The sequence below is a fragment of the Toxotes jaculatrix genome, chromosome 16, assembly GCF_017976425.1.
Source record: "Toxotes jaculatrix isolate fToxJac2 chromosome 16, fToxJac2.pri, whole genome shotgun sequence".
Classification (NCBI taxonomy): Eukaryota; Metazoa; Chordata; class Actinopteri; family Toxotidae; genus Toxotes; species Toxotes jaculatrix.
In genome coordinates, this window is record NC_054409.1 from 17,240,344 (window position 1) to 17,261,927 (window position 21,584).

General features: G+C 41.2%; 1 protein-coding gene across 2 annotated transcripts in view; it reads right to left on the reverse strand.

The window, feature by feature from the left end:
* The window catches only part of LOC121195502 (astrotactin-2-like), a 234,233-nt gene that overhangs the window by 20,390 nt on the left and 192,259 nt on the right, over positions 1-21,584 (reverse strand). For both annotated transcript variants that reach the window (XM_041059005.1, XM_041059003.1), the window contains 2 exons: positions 14,342-14,475; positions 11,883-12,031 (listed from right to left, as the gene is read on the reverse strand). In XM_041059005.1, coding sequence (XP_040914939.1) covers positions 11,883-12,031; positions 14,342-14,475 — 283 coding nt within the window. The remainder of the gene's footprint in view (positions 1-11,882; positions 12,032-14,341; positions 14,476-21,584) is intronic.

Below are 21,584 nucleotides of genomic sequence, written 5' to 3' on the forward strand. Positions count from 1 at the left end.
AGCCACAAATATCAACCTCGCGGTGGCCATAGAGAGAAAGTTAATCAAACTTAGCAGGTTTTGTCCTCTGGGGACAATGAATATCTTTGCAAGATATCATGCCAATCCATCCAATGCCTGTTGAGATATTTCAGTCTGTCCCTCAAGCAACGGTATCTCTGAGCAGGCACCTGCATTTGACAGCAAGCTGCTTGCCACACTATCCATATTGCCTTAAAAAAATGCAAACAAACCCAAAATATATAATATATAACTGTCAGAATTAAAATCTTAATTCAGGTAGTGCTTTCAAGTAGTCTGAATCTGAATCTGTAATTTTCCCAACAAATTGACAAGCATGTATCATTTTATTGGATCTAATGCATGCATTCTATAAACACAAGATTGGTTTCCCAAAGTGAATGACTATTACACCACCACACATACCCTTTTCACTGTATCTTTTATGAATTTGTTCACTAAGCAAACTATGTACAAAACATTTCCTGAATGTATTGACTGACAAGATTACATGTTGTTGAGCAGTGAGAAATACAATGGACAGCTCAGTGGAACACATCTTGATAATGTGTTCATTTGCAAGAGTAATAAGAGTATTACGTCAGAGCCTTACAGTTATCTGAAATTAATCAACTTCCTTCTAGCTAATAATAATTGAGTTTTCACCCAGGCCATGGTATAATCAAAGATAAGATGTGATATTAGTGGCTAAAGTGACACATGGGTCTGAATGAAAACAGAGTAAAACAAGTTAAGCAGATATAATGGCAAAAAATTAATTATTTCATCATCCCTTGGGACAAACTTGATGTTTAATTTCACTGTCAACTTGTCAATCACACACACTATATTTCCGCAGCTCTGTGGACTGATGATATTGCAGGCAGAAGGTGAAACGAGGTCACAACTGAACAACAATAACCGCAAGTGGCAAATATTTGAAGAGTTCCTCTTCGATAGTTAAACTGAAAGATATGTCATCCAAATAAGACTTTTTTTTCTCCTCATCAAATATGAATGGAATGAACAATTCTCCACATTCAACAGCCCTGTTTTATTTCTGCTATTGTTGATACTCAGTGGCAACATAATTGAAGCCTTGCCTGTTCATCAGATTCCTTGTGCTGGACATTCCTGGGTTCCTCTCCAGAACTGTGTGGCACACTGAGAGGGAAGTCCAGTTTGACTGGACAAGCTTCTGCTCTTTCAAAAGAAAATGCCATGCATAACAAAAAATTTGGGTCAGGTGTGGTGGTTCGTCACGGACTAATGGCCCCCTGGGCCTGTGTCTACCATGTTGATGTGACCCGTGTGTGGTCTGTTTTTACTGCCCCCGCCTCTTTTTACTGTGGCTCTGTCTCCCCCTGGGTCTGTCCTTGGCACTAAGAATAGACCTCTGGGTGTTGACAGGCTGTTGGCTTGTGTCTTACTGTGATGCTGCACTATATTGATTGGTTGATGTGCACTGCCATCCTTCACCTGCTGCATCACAAGACTGGTGGGCTCTGATGGCTTCAGCTGGCTCTGTGGTATAGACGCTAATGGAGTTGTGTAGGCTGAGCAATTGTTGCTTGTCTCTTACACTGAGACCACTTGTGTCAGCTACCACTCTATACAGGCTACTATAGGTGTTGTGTTGTGGTCATCCTATGTGATGGCTGTCAGTCAGGCTTGCAACTAGGAGTGTGTTATGTCAGAGCTTATGTAAAATGGAGCTCTGGTTATCCACCGCAACTTTACTTCTATGGCCACAGGTGCAGCTTCCTGTAGCCATAGAACTCAGGTTACAGGCCAGTTCTAATGGTCTGTTTGCCCATGAGGAAAACAACTAAGCAAAATCCTTATTTAGGCTGGGCTTCCCTAGTTTCTCGCAGTATAATTCATACTTTTTTTGAATTTGATTGAAATTAAGTGATTTTTTTTTTGGTCGCATTTTTGTGGATCATTTCGCAGGGAAAGATGTAATGGAATCCTCTACTATGGATTAGTATTGGGCTTTTTGCTTACAGAGTTACCATGGTGATGGATTGATGTTCATTTGAGGGGTGGACAAAATAGTAAGAACACTCTTCAGTATAATGCATCACAATTCAACTACAGTAATGTTGTGTATTGTGGCTAACAGGAGCACAGATAATCTATCAGCAACAAAATGTGTCTAGTCAATAATTATAATAGCTTCAAATAAATCTAGGCAGGGTTGCTGGTCCTTTACTGTACATTAATGCAGAGAGCAATTCCATCATGAGTAAACATTTATTTCTACCACTTTAAGTGTTTGCAGTGCCTTCAATTGAAGAGTGAGACCAATTAATCCTAATTTAATGCCCAAATGCATTTTAAATTGATTTTAGCTAGTGCCAAATTCAACAAAGATCAAATCCATATCATCTTAAGTTGTGTCAATTCATGACATCCAAAAGTCTCATTAGTATCCTTATGAGTGATAGAGACACAATTCCCCATGGCACACAGTGATGAATGAAAAGAAACACACTGAGAGGAAGCATCCTTGTCTTGCCTCAATTACAGTTCAAGCACAAATCCATTTATGTGACTTAGAGGTTCCATGAACATACATTAGGTGTCCATATTTACATGAGGGACACCAAGGGAGTGTCACGGATATTGAGCGAATGAGAAAAAAAAATGAAATCAGGAAAGTCGAAGAGATAGAGAATAACTGTGAAGAGGCAAAATGGGAAAGGAAGCAAAAATGGAAAGGGAATGCAGAAAGCCCTTGGCCCCCTGCCTGCAATCTGCAATCTGCTGATGGCGAGGCTCGTGACGAGGAGGTGCACAGCGTCCATTTTTAGCGATGAGGTCATCTTTAATTAACAAAACAAAGAGAGTCAGCTGTGTCACTCCAATCTGTTATCTGCACCCATGCTCAAGGACACCGTTTATCTCCATATAATTCAATCTCTTTGAATGAGGGCTTATCGACGCATTGGAGGGGCATTCTTGGTCTCAACCAATAATGGAGCTGTTACATAAACAGGGAAGAGGGATACCACTGACCCTGATCGCAGAAGAAAGGGGGACATGAGGAAAGTAGTGAGGTATGTAGAGGTATGAGGTATGTGACAGAAGAGGAGAGTAAAGCAGAGGAAGATCCACATGTCATGTATCCCAATAAGCTGGCTGCGTGAGCTGGAAGGAGGAAACTGGAACTAAAATAAGGGCAAAGATCAAATGGCTAATCTGTTTCTCAGTCCAACAGTGCCAGCATGAGGTGACATCATTGCTGTGTAACCCTCGGTGCTGGTGTTGTCTGTGTCCCTGTTTCTCTCCTCTATATTGTGATCTCTCTTTCCTCTCCTCTCTCTTTTCTGCAGCTTTTGTTCTCTGTTCTTCTCACTTCACTGTGCCTTTCCACATTTTCATACAGTCTCTTCTCACTTTCTTGTTCTTGCCAAGCCTTGTAATTTTTCTCCTCTGCCCTGCCCTCAGTTGTTCTTCATGTCACAAAATCAGGTGTAACACAGCAGTGACGCAACACAGAGAGACTCACAGGTTTTTAATTAGCGCTAAGTGTGTGCATTTGTGTGAGAGTTGTGGGGAGCACAGTGCTACGCTGATGAGCGCTTTCACAAAAAAGTGTCACCTCAGCATAACTGTGATTTAAGGACAAGCCACCCAAATTAGCAGCTGACGAGACAATAGAGGGATTGTAAAAATGGGATGATAGAACCCAGAAGCTTTCTGAATTCAGCCAATAAGGGGTTCTTTTGGTTAAGCCTTTCATTAGACAAATTTCATTACATTTTTGGCGCGTTCCATTTTTTTCTGGGAACTCCCAGTGAGATACACAGGAAACAGAGCTGAAGGATGTCTGACATTATAGAGTAGGTAAGCCACTAATTATTTCCATACAGTCAAAACACAGTCTTGCATCCTTTTGCATGGGAATCTGCAGTTGCAACCATGGTATAAGATGATCACTCAGTTTCAAAGTAGATGTCTTGAATGGTAGAGGTTGGTTATCTGGCTGTGGTATCTTAGACGACCAAAATTTTACAAACCTCTAAGATTAGTGTTAGAGGTTTGTAATTGTAATTTGATCATAGATTTAAAGCACAGGTTAACAGGACGTGCTTTCAATGTCAATACAGTATCATTTAAACAACTCAGCCTTGCTAATTCTTCGTTCTTTGTCACTTATCTTTAGCTGTTGCAGGTATTAAAGCTACCTCTAGAGATTTTTTGTAGCATTTTAATATTATTAAATTATTAAATTAAATTTCTTAATATCATCTGTTATCAATATCTCCTTCTATATCATAGCTGGTTTGACCTATTGCTGTAGAGGAATGCTGTGGCCCTCACTAAAACATCAGCACTGTCTATCTAACCGGCTCCTCTGTAAGTGCTGCCTCTGCCTTGGTGTGCCATCTAGAGGCCTGCATGAGGCCCAGTGAAGAGGCTCACTCATCTGAGCAAATCCATCACTGAGGTGACTGAAATCACTGGAGGAAAAGAGGCTTGTATATAAATAAACATGTGTTGTCTACAACTACATGTGTAGTTGTAGACAAACTACACAAGGGTGCACAATCCTTAAGGTAGGAATGAGCAATCTGAATAATAAGCTTGAGTGTAACATACTGAATTCCAATGGCCTTTCTTATTGATTGTTAATAAAAAAAATTAAAATTAAAATGAACAAAAGGAGAGACTGGGGGACAAAGTATTAGCAGTAAATTACACTTTATGTTGTATATAATTAAAACCTCTGTGGTTAATGAACTGTTTTGATCTATTATTTTATCTGCCCATTCATTAAAGCATCTATAAACACTTATATTTGATATTATTTATGTGCTTTTCAAATGTGCCCACTAATACTCTTCTAAAGAAGCAGTTTTCTGTGAATAATACAATATGCAATTAAATACTGTTTGCACAGGGTTTCCAGAATATGATGCTTTTCCCTATAGTGCTGGTCACTTAGTCGAATCGTATTTGCAGGCAGACAAGCAGGGTTTCATTTGACTTTTGCTCTATATCTTGAAATATGAGAAGTAAGGAGACGGAGGAGGGGGATAAAATAGAGGTATATGTTTTTGCCAAAGGTTTAAACACCACTTACAATCAGGCTTTCCTTTAAATATAGTCCTGTTTCCCACAGTCATTGCCCTCAAACAAGATCTACAAGCTTAGTTACTCTCCCTTGCCAACAAAATTTACATTTGAACTTGCCTGCCAATCAGGATGAGTTATCACATTTGGAGACTGTACAGTAAATGGTCATTAAAACTCACCTTTGCATCTGCTTTTTTCAGCACTTGAATACACACTAATTTCAGCCTGGGATGACCTCATCTTCACCTCCACTTCATCTCAGTGAGTCAGTGCCCCTCTTGCCTTACTGGCCTTGTAGGAAGAGGTGATCCCTCTCTGTCTGCTCCATCAGTACATCTGGCACTTGCAGTGCTCGGACTTCTTCTGCACTAACCCTCAGGACCTGGATGTTGGCAGTAACAACTGTGTTTGCAGTACCCTCATTCCCAGTCCCAGTTTTCATGGAAAAGACAGGATGAATGTTATGAATAAAACATCCTATGGTAGACACCCCTGCGTCACCTGTTGTTAGCCCCCCCCCCCATGAAAGGGTTAAGCTTGTAATTGTATCTCACAAGCAGGATACTCTTCCTTCCATTTCAACACACTCAACAGTAAGTATAGCATTTTGTACTGGTCTGTTAAGCTGATGACTATAAAAGAAGTTTATTTGGAAGCATCTTGGTCTACACTGTGCACTTGCAAGGTCCTCAGTACTTCCCCAAACTAGATGATACCTTCATTACACTCTCTCCCTTTTTTAGTGGTTTTGTTCTTTGCAATCAGATGACTGTTTAATGTCACAGTGTCCCCTCCTTCAACTCTGCTGCAAGGATGGGTCGATTGTTCTGATCTGAGATGATCACAGTCTCTCCATGGACCTCCTCCATGATGTGCCTTACTGGGTGATACCATGAGATCCATTCACAGTCTGTGCCCACCTCAATTAAATTCATGGCTGTTGGCATATTGATCACTGTTGACCGTGTATGACTCAAGTCGCAGTTTTGTGTGTCTGATACCCCATGGGCCCTCTGCACTGAGTAATGGATAATGACTATGAATCATCAGGAGTGGTTGGTAAAATCCTTATGTTCAGTGGGTTAAGGCTGAGTGTTGTTATTCTTGCTTCCCTTGTTATCACAGTCATTTGAGGTTTAATGTAGGTTCATATTGATCCTATCTCTGTATGATGGCAGGGATTACCCCTATATCCTTTTTGGGTATACAGTTTCTTAGAGGATGCAGTTTATATGATGCAAATATGAACAAAGAGGTTGTGAATTGCAGTTCCAGTTCTATGTCCACTGGTGGGAATTTCTAACCTATCAACCTTATGGTCCTTGGTCAGTTTGGATTAATGGATGCAGAAATCATTTGAATGGCCATTTCTTATCTTGGCAAACAAAAACTGGATAGCATGTCCTTACTGGCTATAACATAACAGAGCTAAGGTTATAATGCATAACCTCCCTTCTGTGTCTTTCTGAAAATAAAACAGCACATATTATTTCAGTAAAAACTTTGAATAAAAAAAAACAAAACTTCACAGATGCCCTGGTAATACTTGCTTAGAGGAGGTCAAGGGTCAGATAAATAAAACTAAAGATTTTAAAAGGCAACCACAATGGTGTCTTACATTCTCATCTTAAAAACCTCTGCACTTCCCAGCTTCTACAGCACTAAATGAAAAACAGCATTTCTAGTGATGATATGGGGGTTCCAGCAATAGTAGAGTTCAGGAGGTAACAAAGTTATCAGCAAGCAGGCAACCTTTTGTGATTAACTGCTATAGGGAACACTAAGACCAACTCTGGTGCATGTCAGAGTAATTGTAGGAGGACACATTACAAGTCAACAATATAGCGCTGAAGCTGTAGTTGCCAGTTCCATTTTACCAGAAGCCATTTCATTTATCTTAAATTCACAATTTGGGGATGTTTCAAGTGTTCCTTATTGCACTTATAGATGCATGATTCTCTCTCTCATGCTTTTCAATCATGCATATATGGATCTAGACCTGGGTGGTGGTGGTGGGGATACTGAGGCCTGCCAGTAGAGCATCGTGTCCATATAAAGAGCAAGATATATGAACTAAGGGCTCAGCTGCTCTGCTTGCACATCAAAGCAGCAAGTCCATCTCCTAGTCACTGTTGACCTCAGAGAGAAGATTTGTGAGGGACCAGAGAGAAACCTTCAAGAAAAGATGTTTTTTTTTTTTTTAAACAGCACTGATAAGTGGGGTGAGCTAAGGGGATTGGAGACAGGGGCCTTGTTGCTGATGGTTTGTACAGATGTGAGAGAAACGGGTGATGCTACAAAATGACCTGATCCTTCTAAAGCCTTCCTACTACACAAAAATAGGGACAAAGACAAGGTATGAGAGAGGGAATGGTGACAGATGTCAACAAAGGATATAAAAAGTGAAAAATGTAACCTTTAGGGGCCTGGTTTCAGAGGCCATGTGAGGGAAGTTGGAAGCCATATTAGTTCAAAAAGAAGAACAATAATATCCTAACACATATAACTCTTCTTTGTTATCTCAATTTATTTTGTTCCCTGCTTTTACTTTGAGGATGGTATTTTCTTGAGTCAGGGTGAAGACACAGGTAGAAGTACAAACTGTCCTCCCATATGTGGGCATAATGTTGTCCTTTCTGTGTTTACAGCCAAATATGGTGATGAGATGATTACGGCAGAAAATGTCACTATAATGAAATGAATGATGATGCATTTGTATTTATAGTCAGAGGTAAGCCAGAGTACACTGAGCAAGAAATTGACAAATTGCAGTGAGAGGCCCAGGCAGTATTAGAACCAGCCAGTGAGCTAACATCATTGATCCCTACTCCACCCATTGTAATGATGGAGGGTTTATAAACTCACTAACAACACACTCCAACTTTGACATGTCTTCACATGTGAAGACATGTCTTATGTCTTCCCTTGGTGTTATGTTATGTTGTTGTCATGTTACGTTATGAACATAGGTGTGATATTATTTCTAGAACTGACATCAAGCAAGAGGGAGTCACATTAGCAACATTTATGGATCTTAGCTTAGAAGAAGATACCATTCACAGTCAGAATTTTCAAGGACTCTATGATTGCATCCTGATTCATGCAGGAAGCTGTTACCAATGAAAAACCCCAGCCAAAAGAGTAGCATATTACATCATTTGAATCGGCTTATTAACATGGATAAAAGTGTCACCCAGCTTGTCGATAAACTCACTATATTCTAAAACAGATACAACTCCTCATCTGCTGTGATAACTGGAGTTATTATTATCATTTTTAAATCAGGCTGCTTGGCTAGTCCTGAAAAAGTGTAACAGGGGGATAACTGCAGGTAGCACACAGTATTATCCTAATGATCTGAATCTCTTGAATCAAGTCCCTCCTGCAATTAGAGGAGCTCGAGCTGTGGAAACCTTGAACCTGAAAAAAGACCTATTTATACTTATGGTCACATGACTGACCTTAAAATACAGTCTCCTCTCCTATTCTAGTCTAGACAGTACTGACATAGAAACATGGCTTTGGGAACCCAGTGAGGGCTGCATCCAAGTGTCTGCATCTCTACACTCACTGTCTGCCATCTGTATGAGTGTGCACATGGCTAAATGTGTGTGCTTTGAGTGTGTGACTCATGCTCAGCATGGATGAGTGTTTGTGTGTGGCTGTCTGTTTATCTTTCCTCTCTCTCAGACACCAGCCTGAAGCAGTGTTTCAACTTGGCAATAGATGCGGATGCAGCCTCAGCTTCTGTGGATGCCGGCGCTGGCTGAATTTCTTCCCGTGGATGCAGGTGCAACCCTTACTACTGACGATGTTGGGAGACTGTCCTCCCCTAAAATGCAGTAGCTTATTATGATGCATGGTTACATTTTATTGTTAGATGACCTCTTGGGGTGGTAGTAATTATTAAGGGAGCAAAGGAGGAAGTCAGATGACATGGTACAAAGAGTAATAAAATCTGCAAAACACAAATCATGTTCTTTCCCTAAACCATACCAAGTTGTTTTTGTGCCTAAATACAACCAAACCATTACCGTTCCATAAGCTTAACCACTTGTTTATAGTGTAACTATTCCAATGAAGGTCTAGTACGCCAGCTGGCATAGACTGCTATTTCTGCCTACTATTTCATGAGACTCTCCTATGGGTTGGCTCAGAGGGTAGGGACGAGCAACCTTTATGGTCGTTCTGGTTGTAGGACTCGTTGGATGTTAGCGATGGCCTACGTCTGATCTCTCCACCACACCATCTGTCTCATCTGCCCTTTGATTTTAATGGCACTGTCCATGTAACGGTCATTTTAGAGACACCTAGCTAAGATTATTGCAATTTAATCCAACAGTTCTGTAATAAATCCTACCGTCATGTCAGTTATAATGTTCAGTTTTTGTTGAAACTGGCTGCGCTTTGTGGTGCTGCTGAATTGTATTATGTTATGTTGACAGTTGTTTCCATTATTTTGTCGACACCATTCAAGTCATTGAAGTTAAGTTAAATAACTGTAAGTATAACTACAGCCTCCAAAATGATCATACAGCTGAATCAACACCTCTATCTTAACTTGTACTTAATAACATATCTGACAACAAAACTGAACAAAAGTCTTGCTTTCCATAATATTCCAGCTTTAACACCTCACACTGCCATATAGTGCCAGCTATCAGCCCTTGCTAAGTTTTGGATTGAGATTTTTTCCTATGATTGTCTAGATTGTCAAATAAGGTTTACTGTAAATCAGCCGAATAATCCTTTAGTGTGTACCCACCCTTAGATGTTGGAGAAGAAGGCTTGACTGCAAGCTCACTGGTTCAAATCATCACACAGTCTTGGAAAATATGAACAGGGAAAATGAAGGAGAAACACTTGCTTTCCAGAAAACCACCAAGATGCCCTCGAGCAAAGTATTTATCCTCAAACTGCTCCATTAGAGCTGCTCGGTGGCCAACGGTAGAAGACTGGTTTCACTGGCAGCTTCCACAGGGGGAATGTGTATGTGTGTATCTGTCTGTGAAAGTCAAGAGGAGTACTGCTGGGAAAAAAGCACTGAGCTTGAGAGTATGAGATGAGTATGTTACTTTATATATACAAGGTGAGTGGGGAACAAGGCTAAACTGTACTTCTGATTTATCTCAGCTTTTGGTTTCAATGTATGGACTTTCATTTTCCTAGAAAGTGCGTCTGAGATGGTCCTTAAATAAGAAGCCAGCAGTGGGTGCAGGGAGTACAAATCCAATAATTTCAAAATAAGTCAGAGTAAGTGTGAGAAAATGATACTTCTCAAACACTATGCCTTTTTATTTGCTGAGTCCAGAGAACAAGATCTCATCATTTTAAGAGGCTGCTATTATTTCATAAATCTACCCCAGCAATGCCTTCCAAGTTTGTATCAGCAATCTTGAGCCCCACATTTTGGAGAACAATGGAGGTTTTGAGTAGCTACAGTTCTCAGTTCTTGCAGTGGAAGTGGGAGCTACCCAGATGTGTACCATACAGTTCATAATGATGTTTCCACTGATAAAGAATCTATAGCCTGCCAAAGTTCCCTGCATTACCTACTCCAAACTAACAGGGTCATATGCAGTACATGAACGCATACAAATCAATGCACTCTTTTGAGCTGCCATTTTTTTTTTTTAACTCACTACAGTTCTTTTTCAGCTTAATCCAGATGCTTTAAGAAAGTTCTCAGAGCAAACAAGACAGCAGTGACTAACAGCTAGAGATAAAGAGTGACAGACATAAAGGGAAGAGAGAGAAAGACAGAAGACGAAGACAGTGACTTCTAATCTGTATATTATATTGTCTGTTATGACATGATTTATAGTGGTGACTGGCACATAGCAGAGTGAGTCACCCACACCATCTGCCCCTTCCTACCTCACCTCTGCCAGCATGCCTGTGTCTAGCTGTCTGTACCCTCTCTTTGCTCGCTGGTGCCCACGCTTCATCAGCACTCCTCCCAGGGGTGATGGATGGCCTGTCCATACTTCCCAATGACTAAAGCCAGCTTCATCCTGACCACCTCATTTCTTCAATATTATTAAATTCCTATCACCCTTCCTGTGATTCACCCCAGCCCCTCGTCACAACCATGACCACTTCCCTATAGCCCTACGGCACAATGGTCAGACTCATTTACCGTGCCTGATAAATTGCCCTACGTCATTTTCTTCCATCCTCAACCTAAGGTCATCCTTCTGTTCTGTGTCTAGACCAAAACTTTAATCTCATTTTTCCTACAATTGTAACTTAACTTCCCATTTTTAGTCTTCCCATCAACTCATCATACAGCTTTATTCTTTTATTTATCAGTGGCATTTAACTATCCTTTCTGCTCTCATCATTATCTCATCATTGACCTTACGGATGACTCATCATTGATTTCTATCTTTACGGTATTTGAGCACAGTCAACAATGTAATTTTCTATGTGTTTGGAAACCAGTCTGAATACGTTGGAAATCATCAAAATACAAATACAATCCTCTTTCTCAGTACTTGTTAATATCACTCAAACAGTAAATACCAGCACTAAGTAAACTAATTTTCCAAAACATGATGGACTTGACATAGTCGATTAATACCATCAATACCAATGAAGGTTTCTATTTTATTTAAGCAAAACAGCTAGAAAATCTGATCCTACAGCATTGAGAAAAAAGTTCCACAATTGAAAATATGCTTTAACTGTCTGATGGAGTTGATGTCAACAGACAAGCTAACTTCATTGTAGCATAGTATTTGAATCTATAGTTACAAAAAGTAAATCAACTCAGGCTTGGGATTTAGTTTTTCTACCTGTGTAGACCTCAGCCTCCGAGGGGTCCTCCACTCGTTTATGCTGGATGATGTAGTCAGAAACCTTGCAGCCAATCAGTGGCTCCACGTCCATCCATTCCAGGGCCACCATTGTGCTTGAGGGCTCCAGGTAAGGGGCTAGGCGCAAACTAATGGAGCAACACAGAAAAGACAAAGTTTAAGATATGAAAATACAATAAATCTAAACAATGAAATCTAAAGCCTACTACAGCTGTTTGTTGCCCTCCTCTGCAAATTTCATGTGAAATTGTGTACATGCCTATGCCCAATGCCTACAGTAAGAACCCAAACAAAGAGTGGATAGCGAGGAATCCCATGTGGTCATTGCTGTGTTGGAGCAGAAACTGTCACACCTCCGCCAATATCTCACTGGGCAACACAATGGCAAACAGCAGCTTCAAACAAAACAACATTCCGATGCCACCTGTTCTCCAGCAGTGTTCCCTGTGTAGTTTTCCTTCTTTAATCCCTCAAAAGAGATAAAAGAACTGTATTTCCATTTCGCCTGCCCTCCAGCTGTGTCTGTGACAATGGCGTGAGAGAGGTAAGTTATCCCTCTTTCATAAAAAGCCTGCCACTCTGTTTCATGCTCATAGACAATAATAATAAGTACTGCAGGTTTTTACAGGTCTTACACTCTGCTGCTGGTTAGAGTTGGAGATTTGGCTGCTGCAGCGACTCTTCTCTGGCCCTTTCATGCCAGCAGGCAAGGGCCCAGGGAAAGCCTGACCAAAACTGGTTGTAGAACCACACCCTTTTTCTCCAATTCCACAACCACAATCCACAAACAAAACAGCCATAAAAGCATCTCAAACTATTTGTGCAATACTTGTACAGCACAATCTCAAGGGTCAAATCTCAAGTATCAATACATATGTCACAAAAAAAAAACAATACACAGATTAAAGAACAATGTCATCACAATTTACATTTAGCAGCTGTTCTATTTTTGAATTGTAGTAGTTCAAAGTGCTTTATAAGGACTTCTCATTCATCTTGGTTTAAAATCTGTTAAATTTTCATTCTTGATTTTTGAAACAAGAATGTATTTTAACACTAAGAATTCAAGCGCCTAGGAATGGCACTAGGGTGTGAGGCCATTTTGATATGATGTTTGCAGTCCATATTGAAGTAGCATGTGACACACACTAACCCATAAATACTTTTTTCCCATGCTCAATTGTAACAAAATGAATAGCAGTAAAATGAGGAATAGATTTTTCTGAGAGTCACGACCACCTCGAAATAACTTACCGGAATTTGATCTATTTGGTCTGATAAAATTGGAAAGGTCAATAAATTATTTTCATGCCATTCAAGTGTGCTGCAAGCTAGCAGGAAGTCAGCCAGTTCAGGCAGAAGAGGTCTCAAACATGCATATGCTCAACCAGCATAGCCAGAGAAGTACCCTGTGGGCCCAAAAATGTGGAAGAGGAATAAAACACTTATAACTGTTGCAAACCTGTAAATAATACATATGTTTTATATCCACCTGTATGTTTGAGTGTGTCAAGTCTAAAGGCTTCACCTGCTCAACTAACATCTTGCCATGTAAGACTTATGTTGATGTCACCTTGTTGTTGGGTGATGATATTATCTCTCTTTACCAACAATGACAAGGTTAAACAAATTCAAAAACACTTGATACACCAGTGTCTGTGGTGTTGTTTGAATGTGGACATAGGTTGCGATTTCAAACTTAATTGGATTGGTCTCGTATCAGCAGCTTTGAAAAATTGGCTTGAATCTCTGCCATCAAATTTGTTAGAGCATTACTTCCCCATGGTGTGGAATTGAAAGCAAGAATTACGCAAAAATATGAATTTGGTTATAATCAATACTCAATGTGGGCAGAGTCTTTGCAAAAAATATATATATATAAATAAATAAATCATCATCCTGGGTGAAAATGCCAGTAGGTCTTGGACCCCAGAATCCTCTCTATCCTTGTTAAGCCTTTGTTATTACTCTAGATTGGTGCCAATAAAAGTTGGCATTCATTTCGAACTGTAATATACTAATAGGCATATTTTGTTTTCATTCTTTAATTAAATGCTTTCATTGTAGTCTTATCCTCTGAAATCTTGCCCTTTCAACTTCCTGTTTCTCTTTAAAAGTTCTCAGGGCAACAATAGCTGGGATGGATGACTCACAAAATCCAAAAATCCTCAGGAGTATTGTTAGGACACCTTGAATGAGAGCATGTTCTTTTCAGAGGGGTGTAAGGACCGACTGGCAGCTATTAGAACTTTGGGGACTGTGCTTGTGTCTACAACTTTCTCAAGTGCCTCAGGAGTCAGTAGAGACAGGTGTGTGTGTGTGTGTGTGTGCATGTCAACGTGCATATGTGAGTGTGCCTGCGGTGCATCAGTGCATGCATCCATGAAATCTCTCTTGTGCATGAATTCCTAGGTGTCATGGTGTCACCTCACACTTACATTGGCTGCCTGAGGGGACTGCAGTTAGGCAGGCCATCTTTGCTGAAGGCACTCAGGTCACAGCGACACCAGTTATCAATGACATCGCCCTTTCCAGCACACCAGTATGAGCTCATTGTGGCACTCTTGAAGGCCTGTAAAGGGTAACAGGTGAGAGAAACGCAATTATCTCTTGGAACATGCGCTCCCCGTCCATCTACGCTTACCCCACCCCCATCTCCCACCCTGCCCACCTCCTCCCCCACTGCCCTCCATATCCCAGGCACACATCCTTGTACTTCTGTCCATATGATGACTTTCCACTGACTGTATTCATGTCTTTCTTTTCATTTTGCCTTTTCCCCAAAATGAACCATGAGTGCTAACATGTCAAGCCTCAGCCCCTTGAAGAAGTGAGGACTAGCCAAATAGTACTCACTTTACAAAAATGTCCTCTCTCAAGGTCCAGAATTCAAATTGGGTCTCACAAAGATAGAAGTACAGGTACACACACACACACACACACACACACACACACACACACACACACACACACACACACACACACACACACACACACAGAGTGACCTTTTCATACCCACCGTTCCCAATTACCGGAAGGCAGGAACATCTCACTAACATCGACAAGCTTACACTGTGATATCATAGATGCACTGTGACTTTTATGATGGAGATGTGAAAGCTGTGACACTCCCCATCTCCTCCATTCTATGCGTATGTTTCTGTGTGTGTGTGTGTGTGTGTGTGTGGATCTGTCGGTGTCGCTATCGGTCTGTCTGTGAAGGGGATGGAGGGGGCGGGTAGGGAGATGTTAAGAGATGACATCATCTCCTAACATCTCCTTGTGCTGCTTCATTAACAGGCGAAAGAAAAATCAAAGGCAGAAGCTCAGTCATCCTCTAAAAGGCAGCAAAATGCCAATATAACCGTCAAAGCAGTAAAGTATAATGTCAGGGCTTTCCCTAAAGCCACAGGCATGATATAGAGTGAGTTCAAGAGAGTTCGCCAGCCCTCTGGCTCCCCCTCTCACACTATGGATCAATGGAGCACTCAGTTATTTATGTGCTCTAACTGGTTGGCAGTGCTGCCTCATGCAGACAACTTTGGAGATGTGCTTGATCATGGTCACAAAAATAGGACACTGGAACCATGTGGAAACATTATCACTGGGTACCAGCCATCCAACAAAAAGCAGAGAGGAGCCACTCCTTTATTCCAATTCACCATGACATTCACTTATCCAAAAGCAAAGGAACTGATGAGACCACACACATCTTTAAGACAACCGTGCACATGCAGGGTGTACTCATGGGCACATGCGAACACACACACTCTGATTAATGATTGATTTCCACAGTTGGTTGTTTCATTTCATTGGAGAAATGCCAAGGAAGATTTCTGCAGTGTGTTGATTAGTGGAAGTGACATCTGAGATGACTTTGGGCATAGTCCTGACCAGAAAGGCAGTCGGCTTGGCCAAAAAAATAGTCAGGGTATGCACTCAGAAGCTGATGTTAGCGTTTCCACAACACTGCATTGTTAGCTGTAAAGGAGGCTCAACAGAGTTTCATGGGAACTGACTTCTTCCAATACCACTTGCTTTCACTCAAGGCAAAGGTTCTTCAGAGTGAAAGTGACCTAAACGAGCAGTACAGTGGGAAAGAGTGAGAAAAAAAGAGGATGAGGCTGTAGAGACCAAAGGAAATAGGACAAACAAAAAAAAACAAAACAAAAAAAAAACAAAAGAAAAACAAGATGAACAAAAAAACACAGGTGTGAAAAAGGAAACTCCCAAATCTCAAGGCATACCCCACCTCATGGTGGGACAGGATCAGGATCCATCAGCAGTCAAGGCTTTCCCATTATATCCTCCAATACAAGCCCCTCTAAATGAGCCTGCTGAATGAGCAGTTATTATAGGGGGTAGGAAAGCACTGTAATCCATGGCTGTATAATAACCCCTTGGAAAACCAAAAAGGGGAAAAAGGTTATTACGTTCCCCCCTCTCTTGCTTGAACCCATGTGGCTAACTGCTGCCAGAAAACAACAGCAGCAGGGGTCTTGCCACCTCATGTCAATGGGAAGCAGGCCACAGACAAAGGCAACAAGAAAAACCTGGACTCAAGGTCTATATATGCACACAGACTAGACAAATATGAGAAATGAGAAATGACCTCCGCTGCTAGGGGCAAAAGAGAGAAAGACCACAGGACCGCCATGCGTTTACCACCACCAGATTCCTAGAAAAACCCCATATGGGTCTGTGCGCTTGATTGCATGGCTGCACATGTGAAAAATAGACAAAGCGATTACCGCCGTGTTTATGTTTGAAGAGTAATGCAAGCCAGTCTCCACTGGGTAAACAGGGAATCTAATTGTGGTTTACAGAATGAGGTGGGGGGGGTTGGGTGGGGAACATGGGAGGTAAAACAGAGATGAGGATTTAGAGAAGAGCAAGAAGAAGTGATAGTTAATACATGTAAAGTGATTATATGTCAAGTGTGTGGTGGTGAAGACAGCAATATGTCTTTCTGATGCAAGAAAAAAAGGCCAGGGATAGGTTAGTAAGGAAATCCTTTAGTGAGATGAACAGACACATTGAAAGGCCCAGGAGAGAATACGTCTATGTTCAGTGCAGTTACTAGATAAGCCACAGCTGAAAAGAGGAGGATACCCTATACTTTATTGATTAACCACGGATCATGCATTTCCCAGAACACTATAGATCCATATAGATTCTGCGTTCGCCAGACAGGGCTAAGAAACAAACCCAGTCTTGCTCTACGCTTCATATTAGTGTTTTGACAAAGACAGTCCTTTCTGACTGTAACAGTGTAAGACAGTTTTTGTGCAGTCATGACAGATTTCCTTTCAGGAACTGGTGATGCCCCTATGGTTACAATAACACATGGTTCTACCGTTTCACAAATATGCCACAATTCATCTCCATGGACCTTATCGATACTGAACAAATTGAGCTGAAATGTAATCACCCCTTGCTTTGAAAAGAAGACAAGATTAGTGAACAGCAAGGCCACTGAGCATCAGCAACAACTCCAGCCGCAAATTCCAAGCCTTGACGTCATTTAGGTCCAGCAGACTCACTGGCACCAAAATACTATTTGGACCTTTCACTTTCGTAGAAGGCTGTCGTGACTTACAAGAAGGCAAGGGAGGCCATTGTGACCTCTTTAATGTATTAATCTGTTTGTCTAGTCTAAGCTGACCATATTACTGTCCATCTTCAGAGGCTAATACATGAAAACACTGGCCAGCTGGCCCGGAGTATTGATTTATAAGATGATCACCATTGTAAAGAGTCTAAGTCAGCACACACAGGACACCATCAATGGTGACCTAAGTGTGTGTGTGTGTGTGTGTGTGTGTGTGTGTGTGTGTGTGTGTGTGTGTGTGTGTGTGTGTGTGTGAGAGAGAGAGAGAGAGCACGAATGTGTCTATGCGGCCCTTCCAATCATTCAGGGCTAATGGTGTTAACAAAGAAACCAATGGGCTGATTCTAGGAACCTTATCAAAAGTGGTAGTTCCAGGAAATTGGACACAGGGGGCAGACAGACGGTTGGGTCACCCAGAGGTTGATGGGGGGAAGATTGCCATGTCACTGGAGAACCCTCAAACAATAGGTATAGTGTTTTTAAGTCAGCCAAGTCCGAGGATGTTCCAAGCTACTCTGACCTGACATCTAGCAATGTCAATTGACCTGTTGCCATGTTATTGTGTGTTATAAAACAGCAATCTACAATTACAAAGCCAAAGGGGGTAAATCACATCTGAAAACAATCTGAAATTGAAATTTGTTTTCAGTTGATTCAGTGATTTAAAACCAATGATAGGACCACCCTTGGGATATGATCTTCTGGGTATAACTTTCCTTAGACTAATAGTCTTGATAAATATGATATGAAAAAGAAAAGTTAAGAAATGGTTGATGAAACAATAGCACAAAGACTGCCATCACTTTCTGTATATTGGAAGCATATTAGTAAGTAATTTCTTAATGGCCAGTATGAACAGGAGGAATGATAACTGCATGAAAAAACTATTAGAAGGTTCATTTGGGCACTTGACTATTGTTTTTAGACTGACTTGAAAAATTGCAAACCTGTACTTTAATGGAATAGTTATCAGTGCTGCCTTTGAATAACTTATTCAATAGGCTAGATGAGTAAAAAGGTATTATTAGAACTGTTTTGCTTAGATCTTTTTGACATGAAAGAGACCCTGGTATTTAGTGTCAGTGCAGTAAATCTGGCAGTTAAGCTGTTTTTCTGTAGATTAAACGGTAAGTGTGTACTACTGCTGACTAAATTAAGGCTTTATGGACCAAATGTTGCCCAGAAAATACTATATAATGGCCATGCAGGGTTTATGTGGATCTGTTTAATGACCTTTAGGGGCTTCCACTCTCCTTGGTACTGAAATGATGTTCCTGGAATCCAAGCTTGACTTTTTTGTGGACTACATTGCAAAACCTGCTGTATTAAGCTATGTGGCAGATTATTGCCTCGAGATGTCATTAGCATTCGGGGTGTCTTGCTTCTTTCAATTTTCGCATTCTTCTAACTTGAATGGTAAAGTGCTAGTTGCAAGCTACCAAGACCAATAACTGGATATTGTTCTGGTTAAGAAAAATGCAAAGCTTCTCCCAACCTTTACAAATATATTTCACTTTAGTGCAAACATACTGTTGCTCCTCTATGCCCCTCCTGCCCCTACTGAAACAATTGCAGTAGCTGCAGTAGTGCGTTATGGTGAGAGAATGACAGCGGCTGCTCTACAAGATATAGAGCATTCTGACCCATTAGACTCACAACCAATTTGTTCAAAAGGTTTGCCATAATTCAGTCACAGCAACACAGGACATAGGACCACTGGCAAGCTCCACAAGCGTAAGCTTATTTATTTATCCACTGAGGTATTTTTTTCTGGCTCTAAAACAGGGGAGGGCATGTGTGTGTGTGTGTGTGTGTGCATTTGCGTGCATACACCAGACCTATAAGCACGACCGCTGTAGTCGGGTCCAAGCCAATTCCAAGACTGGTTCCAGTCGAATTCAAGTCAAGACCAGGTTTAAAGCAAGCCAGGCCAGAGAAAAGAGCAACTTGAGAAGTATTCAATAGCAGGACAAAGAAGGAGTAAACCTCAAACCTTTCCTTCCACATGCAAAACATAATAAGTATTTCCAGATCACTTGAGACAATGAAGTATCAACAAATTTAGCTACATGCAACTCATGAATGCATAAACATATTTGAGACAGGTTATCTACACAGGCTTTTACAGGTGAAATTGCTGGTATTGCTATATTAATATTTTTTTTTTTTTAAGTAAAAGTAAAAAAAACAAAAACAAAAACAAAAAAACATCTCATATGCCCCCACTGTTTAGCCAAGCAGATAGCTCTGGTTTTACTTGCGAAGGTTTTGGGATTAAGATACAATACACAGAAATACAATACATGATTCAATACATACACAGTGGCAACACTCAACAGTGAATACTGTGAGTAATTCAGAATAATACGGACATTGTTTCTGGAAAGAGAGGTTGCAGCTGATTTTTTTTTTTTTATGTCAATTTCAGTTGTAGTGGGGTGGCGACAAATAGAGGATATCAGAGGCAGATATCACACAAATGTCAACAGTTTAAACCAGAACTATTTTCATGGATAGATGCTATTTAACATGTTTTAGGAAATACTCAGGTAACTATCCAGCACTGGCTGATATGATCAGTCTTCCAGGTATTATATTCCCCAAATCCTTAACCAGTCATTGGTAATGTCAGTGCTTGGCACATGTACAAAGAAATACTTTATTCCTCCATTCTCCTCTTTGACAGAGCCACACAGAGCTAAGAAGAGGGCAGACATGCCAGTATACTTTTCTACCATTTACTTTTGTTTCTTTTCAGTCCTGGTAGTGGTCTTTTCAAGGAAGGGGTAATTTCACACTGTAACAAAATCCCCCTCTGGCTTAATAATGAGGAGATTGATGTGAAAGGGACATGACATGTCCTGTCAAACAGTCAGGCAGCCAGGGGGAGGCCAATGAAAGATGCAGGTAGCTGAGAAAGGAGGGAAGAACAGAGCCAAAGAATGACAGGTCCATGTAAGCCCAGTAGTGGGCAAACACAGCACAGACGCATGCATACGAATAGGTGTACACATATAGGTATGACCTCAGCCCTCCTAATCACAAGCTGGACAATGAAGCCTCTATTTTGATTGCATCAGTGAGTTTAAGGTAAAAAAAAAAAAAAAACTCATCTCTGGGAAAGCTTTTGCAACATGGCAGCCGTCTTTCCCGATAGACCCAGCCAAGTAGAAAGATAGTCTCAAGTAAATGTGTGTGTGTGACAAAGAGACACACACACCAAGGCAGAGAGAGAGAGGGAGAATGACGGGGAATGAGCGGTTGTGTGTGTGTGGAGGGGCAGGTTTTTGTGTAGCTCGTCTCTAATGCAATATACGTATGTGCCTTTCAGAGAAGCAGCAGCAGTTGTGGCCAAGAGAAGAAGAGAAAGAGGAAAAGAGGAGCAGAGTGATGGACTCCCCTCCCTCCCAAGAGGTCGATGACATCAATAAGAAGCTAATAATCCTGCCTCAAGCTACCTCAGAGGGGCTTGCCAGAGCGATCCACTGCAGTCTACCTCTTCTCCTCCTCCTCATACATCTCACTCTCTACATCCCCAGAAGACCATGGGTTGGGTAGGGGGAGAGAGAGGGATGGATAGAGAGGTGTTTGGAAGAGAGGGAAAAGAGACATTTTGCTCTTCCTCACGTTTAGCTATCGATGAGGCCCACTAGGGACTGTCTGCTATTGATTGTGCCTTCTTTTCTTTGGGGCTGTGGTGCTTGTTATGGGTGGCACGTACAGCGGGCTTTGTTGTGTGCATGTGTGTGTTCATATATATGTATATATGTATATATATACGTGTGTGTGTGTATGTGTGTAGGTGTGTGTGTGTGTGTGTGTGCGTGTGCGCGTGTGTGTACGTGTGTTTGTCTTTTTGCCTCTGGTATTGTTGTTGCCTGCAGTAATTTCAGAAGGTAAGGTAATTAGATGCTTGATTGGGGAGAGCGTGAACCAGTCTGCTCCCTATGGTGTGTGCATGCATGTGTGTTGGGTGTGAGTCACCTGCAAACAGCTCTGCGTTGGCTTACACATGCACAGAGAAGACATGCACCGGATGTTAGGTAGCAAGACAATGTCATGATGAAATC